This window comes from Liolophura sinensis, chromosome 6 (assembly GCF_032854445.1).
Source record: "Liolophura sinensis isolate JHLJ2023 chromosome 6, CUHK_Ljap_v2, whole genome shotgun sequence".
In the NCBI taxonomy this organism is placed as follows: domain Eukaryota; kingdom Metazoa; phylum Mollusca; class Polyplacophora; order Chitonida; family Chitonidae; genus Liolophura; species Liolophura sinensis.
The window spans coordinates 41,417,447-41,432,832 of record NC_088300.1 but is presented as its reverse complement, the minus strand read 5'-3'; the positions used below and the strand labels follow the sequence as shown (position 1 = coordinate 41,432,832).

The 15,386-nt window shown below is 39.8% G+C and overlaps 1 protein-coding gene across 2 annotated transcripts in view; it reads left to right on the top strand.

Moving 5' to 3' along the window:
• The window catches only part of LOC135468365 (CD9 antigen-like), a 33,333-nt gene extending 18,242 nt beyond the window's left edge, over positions 1–15,091 (top strand). The window contains exons 2-9 of one of the 2 annotated variants that reach the window (XM_064746576.1): positions 397–542; positions 6,190–6,402; positions 8,280–8,354; positions 8,539–8,628; positions 10,633–10,707; positions 11,384–11,515; positions 12,105–12,188; positions 13,309–15,091. In XM_064746576.1, the coding sequence (XP_064602646.1) occupies positions 483–542; positions 6,190–6,402; positions 8,280–8,354; positions 8,539–8,628; positions 10,633–10,707; positions 11,384–11,515; positions 12,105–12,188; positions 13,309–13,371 (792 nt within the window). In that variant the 5' untranslated portion in view covers positions 397–482 and the 3' untranslated portion in view covers positions 13,372–15,091. Of the gene's footprint in view, positions 1–87; positions 543–6,189; positions 6,403–8,279; positions 8,355–8,538; positions 8,629–10,632; positions 10,708–11,383; positions 11,516–12,104; positions 12,189–13,308 lie in introns of those variants that run through there. The other variant, XM_064746574.1, reaches the window with a different exon arrangement.
• The last annotated feature ends 295 nt before the right edge of the window (positions 15,092–15,386 follow it).

Here is a 15,386-nt window from a genome sequence, read left to right as displayed (position 1 = left end):
TTCTTCGCTACCTGCCTAACGGTCTTCACCATATGCTAAACACGTTAAGCGTTTGAACGCCCATTGGTTCAAAGTGGTTTAGGAGCTTGATTGGCAGGCATCACAAGACTTTGTGGCTAATTATTATCAAGAGCCCGTGGGAATTCGCGTGAAAAATGACTTTAAAGTGACTGTAGATGTTTTCTCCCGGCAGGGCTCTGAATGCTTGGTTTTCTAGCCTTTAGCGTGAAAAGTCAGAGATGAGAGAAAGTTAAAGGTGCTCTTGCTTCCGCGTGCAGCTTCCCCGCAGCCAGGGCGGATCGAACACCAGAGGTGTACCGGCATCGCACCGCTCTTGTCACAGTCAACGCATATTTCTGAGGATAACCTAACAATAAGCCATCATGTTTTTTTCAGGCTACAGTATTTTGTCTAAGCAGACAAGGAAAGCCAAAAAAAGGAAAAGACAGAAAGCGAATAGTGGGCAAGAATTTGAATACAGGATGGCCGGGTGTGACAGCTGCGCCAAATACGCTCTCCTCATCTGTAACTTCATCTTCTGGGTAAGTCATTTTATCTGTGTAGTATTAAAGCCTTGAGGCAACCTATAACTACTCATTACGAAAAACAAAATACTGATATTAACCATGTGTGAGGAAGTGGTCATGCCAGACACAAATACAGCATACTACATGTAATTGCTTAGACAAAGAAGGTAACGCATTCTGAAATCATACGTCACGCTGGATAAACCTCCCCTCTCCTCCCCCCACCATAAAAACTGAATTATTATAGTTTGTTTAATTCCCATCATTTATTCCGACCACCGCCCTTGACGTAACTGACTGTGGTAGGGCACAGGTATTAATAACCAGTGGATCTATTGATATCTTCTGTTTATGTCTCCCGTGGCTTTTCCCCAACGATCCCAGGCTTCCCAGTTTGCTTTTTCATGCCTGATGACTGACTGTAACATGAATTCTGCCGTCAAATTGATTTCCTTGGCCCGTGGCACTGTAATAAATATGTTTGCCTCATGGGTCATAACGTGTGAACCCCTGTGTGTGGTTTATAAATGGGACACATTTGAAGCAGGCAGAGCAGGCCACAGCATGTGTTTGGAGAGCTCTGAAAGGCGATTAGGCGATTATCTGTGAATTAATTAACCATGTAACATAACGATTGGTCATGAAAGTAAATTAGGATCCAAACCTAAATACTGATATATTGTGGTTATAGAAAGATAAAAACATCTTTGACTAGCATGCACCTGTAAGATGCATTGCCTTTCAACACAGCTGGCAAATATCATACTAATATGGAATTCATTTATTGACATTGGACAGAATGAAGTACAGCGATATGGAAGCCTCCAACGTTAAGACAACAAGGTTGTTGGTGTGGTTTTAAAAGTACTGTCAATCAGTCCAGAGGCATAGCTGCCAACGATGAATGAGTAACAATAGTTTCGTGAGAACACCGTGAGAACAATAGGCAATTACCATCAGTCGCTTCCTCAATAGCCTGTGCCGCCCCTGTGAATGGACGGGCGTCTGTTTTCTCATATTACATTTGTAGGAAGTTCATCACATTGCTCATTATTATGACAGATGGCAACCAGTGATCTTTGTTTACACAGTGTTTACATATGGAGAGGCTAGGCTCTCTCCCGTCTTAACGGCAAGGTCGAGATCAGAGAGATAAAACCTTGGCTATTGTGTCAGGTGGACTGAAACATAGAGCCATTTTGTCTAGTCTGTTAGAATAATACTCATGCTCTTTTTGTGTTTGAAATATTAACGATCTTGAAAATGACATCAGATATTTTTGGCTTCCCGCAACAGAAAATCCTAAATTGTACTTCGCTGATGTTATCTCAGAAATGTGAAATGGTGTCTAGGGAAGGGGAGCAGTGGGAAACATCTCGCTGACCGCAGCATATAAAAGGTGTCAGTTTAGAAAACTGATTATTGTCGAATTATCTCTCATGTTCGAATCCATGGTAAGCTTCCACACAGCTATGATAAACTAACTTCATCTTAACTACCAAACAACGCGTCTGTCGCTGAGATATTGTGACTCCCACTGAACAGTTTGTTGTTGCAGACCAATGTTATAAGGTTAAACCCCAAGCATTCATTCATTCCAATGTTATAACTCTGGGAAATACAAGAATGGTACATATTTATTTCTAGATTTCGGGTTCGCTCCTCTCTGGAAGTATGATGTAGTAAAATAACCGTTGCGAAAGGAACGTAGATTTCGGGTGTATTAACTCATTTTTAGGGATATATATTGGCTGTTTCTTCATTTTCGAAGATGGTTTAAGAATATTTACACAGATATTAAATGAATGACCATGCCTCAACGCCTCATCGGAAATATAGGGGTCATTTCGTGACAAAAATGACGAGATATCTGTTCTCGGAGTTATGGCATTAGTTTGTTAAAATGTCTTGCAATGGCAACTATGCAATGGGCTTGGATCCGCTGGTTCTTCTGTCAGCTTACGTCAGAAGGCTGGTCAGGTACCGGACAAAATGATGCGATGGTTTCCTCCATGGGTTATTTCCTGTTTCCTTCATCTGTACATCTGACCGCAGTATTAGGGTGTTACAGCAGCGACGATATATATAAAATACGTTTATTCCGTTTCCGATTTTAATCACATTATGTGTGAGTTTATTTGTTGTCCATCAAGAGCACTATCCAGGTCGGCTATTATTTGTAACGATTTTCCACTACAGCAGGAAACATGGATTGTTACAAAACCAAACTGTAAACCCATTACACTGAAAGGTCTGTGGTGTAGCAAAATGAAAGATGAAGCCATCTACAGGCTGTCATGGCATATTTTCTTGACTGGAGAGTGTTACTCTCCTTAACACTAATGAGGGAGACTATTTAAGCAGATAACCTGTTATTATCTCTTATTGAAATGGACAGTGTCGGATGAATATTTCTGAAATTCAGAATAGAGTTACATAACAACAGAAACTTGGTGCTAACTTGGGGACTAACCATGTGTGTAGGACGCTTCGTGTGGACAATAGTCAGAATTGGGTAACGACATAAAAGCAAGTCAAGATGAAAAAGCGGTCAGCAAATACTTTGGTACCTCACTGAGACTAGTGTACAGGATTGACTTTGGGTGAGGCAAGGACTCAGTATTGCATTTTCACCTTTGCTCTCTGGTCTGTGAAGAGATGATTTTGTCTCCTAGATTGTCATATATTCCCTGTACAAGGCATTCAGGGCTTGAGCTAGTATAATACATTAGGTTGACTTCTACATGACATTCCTGTCTGAAAATGGACAATTTTAAAACAATTTTACCCAGAATATCGGTTGTTTCGTTATAATTATTATGCCTAATGTTCATCTGGACTAGGGGTATTTCCTACACGTGGGCGTCACTTGATGATGTATATAATGGGATATCAACCTCTCTTTTCTGACAAAGATATCAGCAATAGAGAAAGACACTGGGAAATTTTTGCTTTCGGGTGAAATCGTGGTAACTTGAAACTACTTTCCTCTTGAGGGAGAAATAAGGTTGGACATCATAATTATTTGATAAGAGGATCATAGGTCAGCCCCTAGCAATAAGAACTAGTTCTTGGCATTTTAAGGGCTTCCAAGAAACACATTACTACCACCACAGCGGTTGAAAGGATAAAAAAAAACCCAAAAAACCCATACACCTCGTTGATCTTATGTGGGTGAAGTTGACGGCAGTTAATCAAGGTTTCTTACAAATTTGGGACGAGATAACATTCTGTTGGCCTCGACTGTCTTGGAAGTAGTCCAGATTGTAATGTTTAGAGCGGGTCAGGTCACTGCCGTCAGCTCTCTGTACTACGCCGAGTAAATTACCTGTCAGCCACATACTCAGAAAAAGAACACTTTACAGCCTTCCCGTTTCTTCTCCCCTGATTTCACTCATGTAGTTTTATTCGTGACTGTTTTCACTAATGATGCTAACCAGTGCCACGAACATCACCCTGGCTACACAAAAGCTTTGCTCTTTATAGGGTTCTATACACAACCACTGTGTTTTGGTTTCGTATCAATTGTGTGTACCTGTATTTAAGTGTGTACTTTCTATGCCAACCTCAAAACTCCGAAAAGCTTAAGTAGTATCCTAGGAATGAAACATCTCACAGACAAATGAATCCCAAAAGGTAAATATTGTATAAGACGACTGGGCGCCATGTTGAGCTTTCTTCTGATGACGGGTCGCCGATTAAGCTGAACGATAAACTCACATCCGAAACAGAGAGGGAAATGTCGAGTGGTAACATTGCTAGCATAATTAACATTTCATCCGGTTCCATAAGTAGCCAAAGTGTTTGTATTGGATGTGCTTTCCAAGCCTTAGCTCTACTCCATAAATCCTTCTGTTCTACCTTTTCTTTTTATCGTTTTGGAACCTGGTAGAAAACCACTATCTCGGTAGGCTGTCTTGCTCGAGGTCACTATACCAGAACATACAGCTAGCTGTATATAATGAGATTGCCAGATAGTCTTGGTGAGGAACTCACAGGTTGCCCACCTTTACCAGAGCGTATAACTGCTACCCACAGGCAGCAGCCACGGGTGTGGTTTTAACGATGCGTATTTACATTCTTTCCAACAGGCTAGCAACGTTATGTTAGATACATCCTTTATTATCTGTATGCAGGAAAGATAAATCTTTAGCAGCCGTCAATTATGCAACTGTGTTAGCAGATATACGGGAACATTTCTCATGGAACATTCCGCTGATGGTACTTAACTAGGACAATTTACGATCATTCAGCCGATTCAGTTTCCCATTGATTTGCGCCCAGCACCTTCTCTTTTTTTCTTTGTCCATCAGCCAAAAACCTATGGTTAAACTCCTACATTTGTATAGGCAATATGTGTTTTGCTTGTCAAAATTCGTTAATTTCAGATAAAAGACATTTAACATATATTCGCATCTCTGTGGCTCAATTTAAATAGACTCAAATGCCAGTGTCAATTAAGGTCTTCGCTGCTCCGTTAACGCAAGAGAAATTTTGAGATCTGAAAAACAAACCCACTCTCACGAGAAATTCATTATTTTTGGTTATTTACCAATTCGCTAAAAAAAGACTTGACCTGAAGGGCCGGGTTGAAGTCATACAGTAAACATACCCCGTCCTCATCAGCGTTGGCCATTGTTTTTGTTAAATTGTCCGACTCTTGTACGCCGATATTTATGGACTGGTCCAACGACCACACGACAAACAAAAATGTCTGTTCATCGTTTGCCTTCACGATACGTGGAAACTTCAAAATAAACAATTCCGCGTGCTATACTCTCTGGTGAGATTGCAATTATCCTGGGTTATATATAGATGACCTGCTTTAAGGTGAATCCTCCATTACCAGAATGATGCGATATTTTTGTCGTCTTTGAACGCCAAGTAGCTGGCAGAGGTCAGCTGCAGGTAGCACCGGGTCAGATTTAAGGTGTAAACTTAGGAACATCTGCCAAACTGTTCCTCTAGCCTGGCAAAAACTGTAAAAAGTAGTTTATTTGGATACTTGAAAGTCCCGAGAAGACACCGACATACCATTCATAGTCAAGTGGACTATCTTACATCGACTAATATAAAAGACTTACATAATAGAAGCTCGAATTGAGAGCAAATCCAAATCAGCGACGACAGTGTGATACTCACACCTAACTGGTGACATCTGGTGGCGTCTGTCAATTTAACTCAATTAGGCTTTTATTCAAACTGTTCATGTTAAAGCTTAAATTCAGACCCGTTGATGAATATTGTAGTAGTTATGTTTACGTCTTATAAAGCTGAATCACGCCACATTTCTCTGGTTTGTTTTATAAACAACGCTTTAATAATAAAGATAAACATATAGCGGTAGCCGGAATATTGTTCATGTGTCTGTTACGATGACGGCTACCATTTACATCCAGGACATATTAAATGTTTGTGGTCCATGTCGATTTGGGGGAAGTCTGTAGTTTGGCAGCAGTCATAATTCCACAGACAATTGTCTGGGTTTTCCCCACAGATGTGTTAAATGATGGCATACTTACACATCTAAGGATACTCCAATTTAAGCAACGTGGATGCATGGTAATGCTCAGTTTAGACGTGTTCCATTTTTTATTGATAATTCTGCAGACTCAACTTATTACTAACGTCATAGATTTTCATTGTTATGTGTCTGTTACAGATTTCCGGCTCGGCTGTACTCTCCGTCGGTATCTGGATACGTGTCGATCCCCAGATTGAGTACTACTTCGGGAAGTTTGGTGATCTGGATATCCCGATAGATTACCTGTATACCTCAGCCTACGTCCTAATGGGCGTCGGAGCCTTTGTTTTCCTGGTCGGATTCTGTGGATGCTGCGGAGCAGTCAGAGAAAGTGCCCGTTTTCTCGGAGTGGTAAGTACACGCATGTGTCAACAACTTCGAATCCCAATCTTGCCAATTTTTCCTTCCTATCCCTTCTAAAAGAAGACCTTTACAATACATTATACATTGAAGATGGTCTCTCAAAATATAGAATAGCTGGGTATAGGAGTCGATGTCATATTAAAGGAAAACGTTTTCTGAGATGTTCCGCTATGGAAGGAAATAGGAAATAATCTTCAAGAAAGATGAAAAGGATGTCCCAAATGCGTAATCTCTGCAGAAATATTTGACTTGTGTGTTGAAATCCCGTTCAAATTATTTTCAGACAAATTATTATCTTAACCTTTATGGAACAGATTACGTCATATTTAGCTAAATGCCTGTTCTTTCTTAACAAGGTATATTTAAATTTTTGCCCATTTTGAAAGCCAGGTACTCTGTGACACAGCAGACTCTTTCATACGTCTTGTGTGTAGTTCTGGTGTGTTAATCATGCAGACCGTGTGGTAGATGGCTGATGGTTGGCATGGTCTAGAGCTACCCTGCAATCTGTGAGAGGATTGTTAGCGGGCACCTGTGTGAGAAATGCCAAACGTTTTCGCAGACACAAAGTAGATCAGTCAAAATAGATCACATCAGATGAAGACAAGGTGCGAGCTGATGCTCCAGATATTGGGCAGAATATGAAAGAAGGAAAGCAGAGGGGGGAGGGATTAGGAAACTTTTATAAGCATACTAGTGTTATATATAGCGGTGTTTCGTATGGAAGCTCTCCGAGTCGTACAGGAGCACTCTGCACGGATCTTCCCTGGTGAAGAACTCTGAGGGAGTGTTTCTACAAATAACTTGTCTCTCATCCCCACAAACAACACAAACCTCGTACATAAAAACAAAGAAACTGGATCACAGGAGAAGGGATGTAACATCGTTTATTTAGATCTTTGAACGTTACACACTAATAAAATATTTTAATTCTTAATGGTACTGGATACTTTACGTTTCGTGGATTTTACATTTCTTACTAGATTTTGCATTTCTTACTAGATTTTTAATTACTGGATTTTGCATTATTTACTGAATTTTTATCCCTCTCTGCAACATCCGCCAGTGACCTCAGTGTCTACAATCAGCATTTATAAAATGGTTGTGTAACGGTTAAACATATCGAGAAAATATTGGGAACAATGTATTCAAGGAGATGCAAAAGTATTGGTCTATCCAGGCATTTATCTTTTACATATTTATTACATTGTGATTTATAATTGTAACCTTATTGTGTACTAGACTTGCCCACGGTCAGGTTTGACTTTCACGTCACACATGTACTATATACTGCAGTGTTCACGTATAAACTCCCTTGTAAATCTACAGGACAGTGAAGTAAAGGCATTCCTTTCAGCTTTTTCCTTTGCACACAACTTCTCCTATTTCAAGGCATGGAGTTTGTACTATTTTGAAAACTGTTTATTAAGTCAATATTACTCAATATAATTCGTGAGTAGTGAGAAAGTCACTAAATCTTGCTGTCAATACTATTCCAGAAAACATAATTTACTGTGTCAAATTAAAGTTCCATCCTTTTGCCCGAATCGTATGTAGTCTGAAAGATGACGCTGACCATCCTTATACAGATATAGTTCTAGGCAAAAAGGTACCATCCACATAAGATGACTTCCATACTCAAATGAATTCTTAAACGGTACGATAGAACGTCGGCTTGTTAACGAGCGATTGACAAGTAAGCACTTTAAAGGCTCCCTGCCTACATATTTGGACATGTCATCTTCGATTTCTAAGACTTCGCCCTCATTTCAGCAGGGAAAAAAATGCTTCATGTTTATAATAAGAAGTCAGTGAATATAATGTTAAGACATATGCTATACAGAATATGTCTCTTCTCTTTTTAGTACATCCTTTGCTTGGTTCTCATCGTGGCTGCGGAAATTGGTGTCGCCATCTATATCATTGTCAAGAAAGGGGAGGTACGTTTCTATTGACACACCTTGTATTGCTTTGAATGACTACTTTGTTTACAGTATTCGATAGTTATACATCTCTGAGAAAACATGTCGGGTGCCAGGTATTTTATTTTTCACTTGCTATAACATTTACTATTAAGATCCTATTTTCAGTCTAGTGTAAATCTGTAATACTTGCTTTTGGCAGATTGAATCTCATCTGTTGGAAAAGTTACAATCAGGCGTGAAGAATTACAACGCCAGCGGCGATGCAGCCATGGATTTCTTCCAGATAAAGGTAAGTCTATCGACAGCAGTGGGTTAGGCAGGCAATCTTAGTCAGCCAGAGCTCGGTAGCACATAAACAGGTGTGACTTGGGCAAGTATCAAGAACTGTGTGATTTATGGCAAAACGGTGTTACGTGCAGATGAAATTGTATGCATTTCTGCGTCCTTCAGTGGCGAGGAAATCAGTCAAAACGGACATATTTCTGCTGGCAGTAGCTATAACAAGCACATTATACATAATACAAGGCTGATCACTGCGACTGCCACACTAGACCGACGTCAGCCGTAATGGCTTATCATGCTGGCATCAGACAATGCTTTCACATAGATTTATAGTGCCAGGCTGTTGCCAGCTGATAGTCGTAGCTTTTACTCAACTATAAAGGTATTTATTTCCGGTTACTTCATCGTTTTTTTTCATTCTTTTCTCAGACATGATTCTCTTATCTTGTCAGGTGTTTGAGACAGATGTAAAATAACACAGACTCAAATCGTCCGTACTAAGTAAAGAGAATCAGATTATGCCGTGTTCATGACGTCGACGTTGGCTGGTCTTGTCATGATGGCGTCCGCGTCGCTGAAGGGAAAGGTTCATTGAGGCATATCGTAAAACCTATACCATTCCATCTATTCTAAGATTTCACACATTTTGCATGCAAGAAAGAACATGATATCGTTATTTGGCAGTTTTACACCAATGTATCTGCACATGCCAGAAAATATAATAATTGCAAACATTGCTTCTTGTTCTGAATTCAGGATTCTACCGATATACTAAACATCGCCGAGACCTGTGCCCATATTTATCACAAGTCTTAAGACTTAGGTCAAAAATTCAAACACAGCTACAAATAAAATGTTTTGCTTCAGAAAATTTGTGCACAGATTCTTTACGACAGAACTATGTACCAACCATAATTTGATTTTTTTTTCTATTCTTAGTTTAGCTTTTAAGGAATTACAGTTTATGACTTAACACCAAAGTCGCTTGATAAATACAGGCCCTGGTCCATTTGCATTATTTTAATGTGATCGTTGGTTTAATGTGACGACAACACGGCATTTTGAGTAATTCCTGACCAGTGATAAAATTGCGATTAATATTACTGTATTATTTTACATTATTCTTATCAAACCCTCTTATCATACAAGGACTTTTAAAATGGTACTTGCTGCTGCCTCGCCTGGCGCTCAGCAGTGAGAGGTTAGAAAACGGAAACATGACTGGTTGGCCTGGTGTCAGTATAATGTGATGTGGTGGGATCTGGTGTCTTCGGCATGATGCTTCAGTGGCGGCAGCACTTTGGGGGCATGGGCTCGCCCTGCCATAAGAAGACACAATACATGTACACACACCTTGATATTGATAAGTACGATCTGTCTGTTATATTATCAAACGGGCTACAAGCGCTTTCTGTAGATGGACTGTTGAACTGCCACGATGACTTTAATAGTTCATAGTTTTAAGAGTGAGTTCATGTCACATGTACCTCATTTGTTGCTAATGTACGTACAAGGACGGAAGCTCAACAAGCTGCTGTAGTAAATATTCAGCCAGTTTGATAAGGTATCATTCTGTCTTATGTGCATAATATATATTTTTCTTAGTTGTGGCTTCTATTTTACCAATACACGTTATTGCCAACGATGTGAACCAAGAACGACAACTCTGGAAGAGATTGTCTATCGCATTTCTTTCTGCGCATCATGTAACGTTATTGTTCATAGTAAGCTGCAGTTGGCTCTAGAGCTTAAATTCCTCTAGAGACACGTCATTGTATGTAAATTTGCAACTAACTTCTCACGCGTCGTTAACACAAAATGAGATTGTTCCTTGAAATATACAAAATTAAATGTATTGCGGCACCTGCATGTTGCTATCTATTGTGTCACAACTTCAAAAAGTATAGCAGACGTTTTTCAGTTTGTTGCATCCCTCGCGGAATATGTCGCCGTTCGGGCAATCTTTCTATGAGGCAGACAGACACTCATAGGAGTTTGTTGTATGTTTCAGTTTTCCTGTTGCGGGGCAGACAATTTCACTGAATATTACTACACTTCCTGGTTCTCAGAGGTTGGACAGAGAAACGTGAGTTATCTCTCTTGGATTTATCTTCACATGATCATTTCATACACAAATGCGTGTATTCTCCAGCCACGCATCGAACTGAACAGCATCATACAAGTGAATAAAAGCTACCAAGTACGACATCAAACAGCAATCAAATAAATATATCGCAAAATTTATTTATATTTCATTCAGAGCTTATGGCAACTTTACGTTGTTTCTCAAATGTTTCGGCCGTGGAGCGAAAAAGGTGCTGATCTCCAATGTCAGAGCAAAGTTTTGCCTTTATTTGTACACAAGATAAATAGTATGTGTTTGAACGTCATGCTTTACTTTACTAACTCAAACGTAAGTCCGACTAGCCCGTTACCTGACTTCTCTTCAACCCTCCGTCGAAAATATATCCGCTATTATAATGTCACATCCATGTACATGGCTAACTTCCTCCTTCGTGCCTGACATTCAGGTGTTACAAACACGAATGACGGCTTTCAGTAATAACACAGCGATGTAAGGGAAATTGTTAACATCCAGTTCTACAAAACGTATTTCTGGCATATTAATAGTTCATCAACAACAGCTTAAGTCAGACACGGTAAATAAATGTACGAGTCTTTTAAATGACCAGGGAGTGATATCCCTACACGTGCTCACTTGTTCGGTCTGGTTGCTCAAATACTACTGTAAATGTTTTCAGAATTTGTACACGGCTGGCAGTTGTTGTGTCGTAGATGACATCGATAAAGTCCACCCACGTCCCGTGGACCTGGAAGGCTGTATGAGGGAGGCACGTGTACGTGACTCACAGCCACAGTACATGTATCAGGATGTAAGTCACGTGACAACTTCTCCCCTTACCTTTATCAGAGTAATTAATTTTCGGTGTAAGCAGGCAGCCTTAACCGACTCATTACAACAGGTCATTTAAAAACGAGAGAGAAAAAAATAAACAAACCAGAAGATGTTTGTTTACTTGTTTGTTTGCTTATTGTCACCACATTTTGGACAGAATGTCACACATAAACAAACATAATTATTCAGTTTATTTGTTTTTTTTTTTGACCGGAACACACATTTCGTTTCTTGCACTTGTGGTTTCTTTTTCACTTATGATAACATGTCGTAATCTAAAAATAATAAATGCATCATTTTCCAAACACCGCATCTATATATTCGGTAAAATATGGTCCTGATACCTCACACTGTCCTCGTGAAACGGACGAAACCCGTTAAAGTAAATCTACAGCACCACAGAAACAGAAAAGTGTGACACAGAACAGCTAGACTTTGTGAAAACCGGTAAGGTGAATGGGTTTGTTTGTTTAGGATGCATAATGAACTGAAAGTAAAACTGCCAACTGGAGTTTAAGTGGAGTATTGAAATTCATTGAACTTGTGTATTTTTTGTCACTGCCTAGGGTTGTCACGGGAAGATCGTTAACTGGGTGGAAAGCAGCAGTATTATATTAATAGCTGTGGGTCTCGGTGTAGCCTTGGTGGAGGTAAGTGGAGAAATAAGCGTGAATGTGCAGCTTAAGTCGTCACTCCTCAACCCATAAACGTCATTGCGCAGGAGTATGGAGAAACTTTTGACGGCAGTTCGCTGCACTGTAAAACAGTTCTCCCGTCCAGTAATCCATCTTACCTGTCACTCTTTGGCATGCTTACGGCTATATCATGCAACGTGGGATGGTAGTTGTCAAATTTCGCCTCTTTATCGGGTCGCAGCGGGTGACGGATCTAGGCCTATCACACTGATCATGTTTGATGCATTCCTTCTTGCACATAGTCTGACTTTATTGAAAAGAAATGACACGTCTCTAAAAATATTGTAAGACTTCTTTAAAATATGATGAATGGTATTTTGAGATTAAAATAAGAATTGCTCTCCCTGAGAAATGGTTTCAATACATTTCGATCCATTTTACAAGGCTTATAAGGCTTTACTCATACGTAGTTATCATGACAGCCAAGTGATATTTATTCATCATAATATCTGCTAATATTTGAGCCTCATTGTAACACGGTAGCTATGGCAAAATAATGTGTACATCTCCCTGTTACTGGGAGACTGGCCATTGCCATTTACGTCGCCATGCTGCCTTTTCACTGCTATCACATGCTGACAAAATGCCCTTTTATCATTTGGGTGATAAGCACGGCACTACTCATTCATTCATTAAACGAAAACATTTAATTACTTATTTAGCTAGCACTCCGGCAGCCTAGATGAAAGTAGTCACTGCCACATGAGCCAACGGGGGTAATTAGTCTGGCTCAGATGGTAAAGGCGTTGGACCAGTAAGATCGTGTGATCAAATCCAGCTCTCGTTCTTTCCTCTTTGGCTTTAAATCACAAGGGTTTTCCTGCTGACTCGTTCCTCCTCTCATAACCCTGAGCGCCATATCATGAGTGAAAAATTAATTAGTACGACATTAAACACCCATCAGATAAATAAATAATTGAATGAGCCCCGTTTTCTCTTATGTAATTTTTATTATCTTTAACTAAACGTGTTTTAACATATTTCTTGGGTTTACCATTCTTGATTAAGCCTAGTATTATACCATTTTATCAGGTTGATAAAAGCATTTGCTTTTCTGTTTTTCTGTTTTTCTCAGGTTGCAGGAATCATCTTTGCTGTTTGTCTGTGTAGACAAGCTAACCATATCGACTACAAATGATCTGACCAGCTCGGAGTTTAACCTTTGTACATACAAGTGGTGCCCTCTAGCGGCGGGGGAAAGGCCACTGACAATCTCTGACCAAGCACAAAGCTCCGTGTGAACACAGGACCGTACTTTGCACATCCATTTGTGGGAATTTATACAATTTATCTCTACAAACGGTGGTGATGATGATTTGTTTTAATGGCGGCTCAATTTCTAGCGAAACTACGACAAAGAAGTGCGATATTTTTCTGAATTATCTAATGCTGTTTTGTAGAATACATAGATTCAAACATAATAGCAAAACTTGGCGAATCTTTTTGCACCCAGGCCTGTTACTGTGTGTATTATGCACAGGGAACGGAATGTTGTCTTAGGCCAGGCTTTGTTGCTAACTATTCAAACTGTTCCGGGTGCATTGGACTGTTGTTATTGGCTGTTTGACACTCCGGTGTTGACGCGGGGTTGTTGACAGGGTCCCGTGGATGATATCCTGTTGACCTGACCGCCGATATGATTTCCTGAAGATCGATACCTGATCAAACAGTCTGTATATGTCTAGGAGTTGTGTAACTTGTCAACCCAGTCTAGAGCGCATTCTGTCACTCAATACAATCATCTCAATGTAAATAGCTGTATTTATTTATTAAGGAGTACGTACTTGGCGGAGGTTTTCTTGGTTTCCGGGATATTTTTTGTAACATGTTTAGAGGAGGGTCGTTAATGTGACTATCTGGTATCGTAGTAAACAGCTTCGGGAAGTTGCGCTCATCAGACAACCGGCTTCGCAGCCTAAACCGCACTCCGGCAGCCTACATGAAAGTAGTCACTGCCACATGAGCCACCGGGGGTAATTAGTCGTAGTGCTTAAAAGGTTTCAATTTTAACAAAGTGTTTCTTAAATTAATTTGCAGTGGGAGTGACGAGTATGAAGCCCTGAGCAACTCGTTTAGTCGTCAACAAATTTATACGACGGAATATTTAAGTTTGTCTCATATTTTGAGGCAGCTGTTCTTTTTCTTACGAGTCATTATTTTAATATATTTGTCGTATTTTTATAGTCTACGCGGAGATGATTGTAAAACAAGTGTGTTTTTGTTGCAAGTTTTTATGGCACACGTCTTGTATACTTGTGACATTTAATGACGTTTGAGATAATTATTGTCACGTTTCTGCTGTCTCTCTATGTCGGACAACGGCTAAACATATAAACCTTTCAAATCACGTGAAACTAACACCTCATATTACTCTGTGAGACATCTCTTCATCTTAAGTTCTTAATGAAAATTATTCCACCTGTTGGACTATAATTAAAAAGTATTGTTTATCAGAAAAGAAAAGGACACCTGCGGTCATGGTTTTCTCGGCCCACACTCACCTGTTTACCTGGAGCCTGTTTCACAAAGCGAGTTCGGACTTAAGACTAAAACTGTAATAAAAATTAAACTCTTAAATATGTGTATCAAATTTTGACCACTGACTCTATGCTGTGGTAGTACAAATTCCGCCGACTTTAAGCATCCTGCTACTGTTTTTTAAAAGAGTTTTGGACTTAAACACAAAACGGCTGAGTGAAACAGACCACTTCCAAACATTCACGCGGATTGCTGAAAACCACATTTACATTAGACAACCAGCCAGCGGCAAACATAGTGAAATGGAACTGAATTATATTGTGTGGTTGTATAATTTTTGTTGTAAATTGTATATAGAAAATATAACTGACTCATTGTTATTTGCGTTGTTTCGTTTCAGATTAGTGAGTAAAGCACCCCGCGGAAACTGAGGTTGAACTAGGATACATTCTGTCGTCTTTCATTGCACCTCATGTGTATATAGGGAAGAGCTAAGAAATCGAAACATTTATGTTCCTTCTCTTATATCATACCCTTCTGCATGACCAAACGGCTGCTACACTACTGTTTGTCCATTCCCAGAGGCATCAGACAAGAAGGGCGTATGTTCGGCTAGATCAAAAATTATTGGTCGGTCCAGGTGGTCAGATTTTCAGCTCATTTCTTAACCAGGTG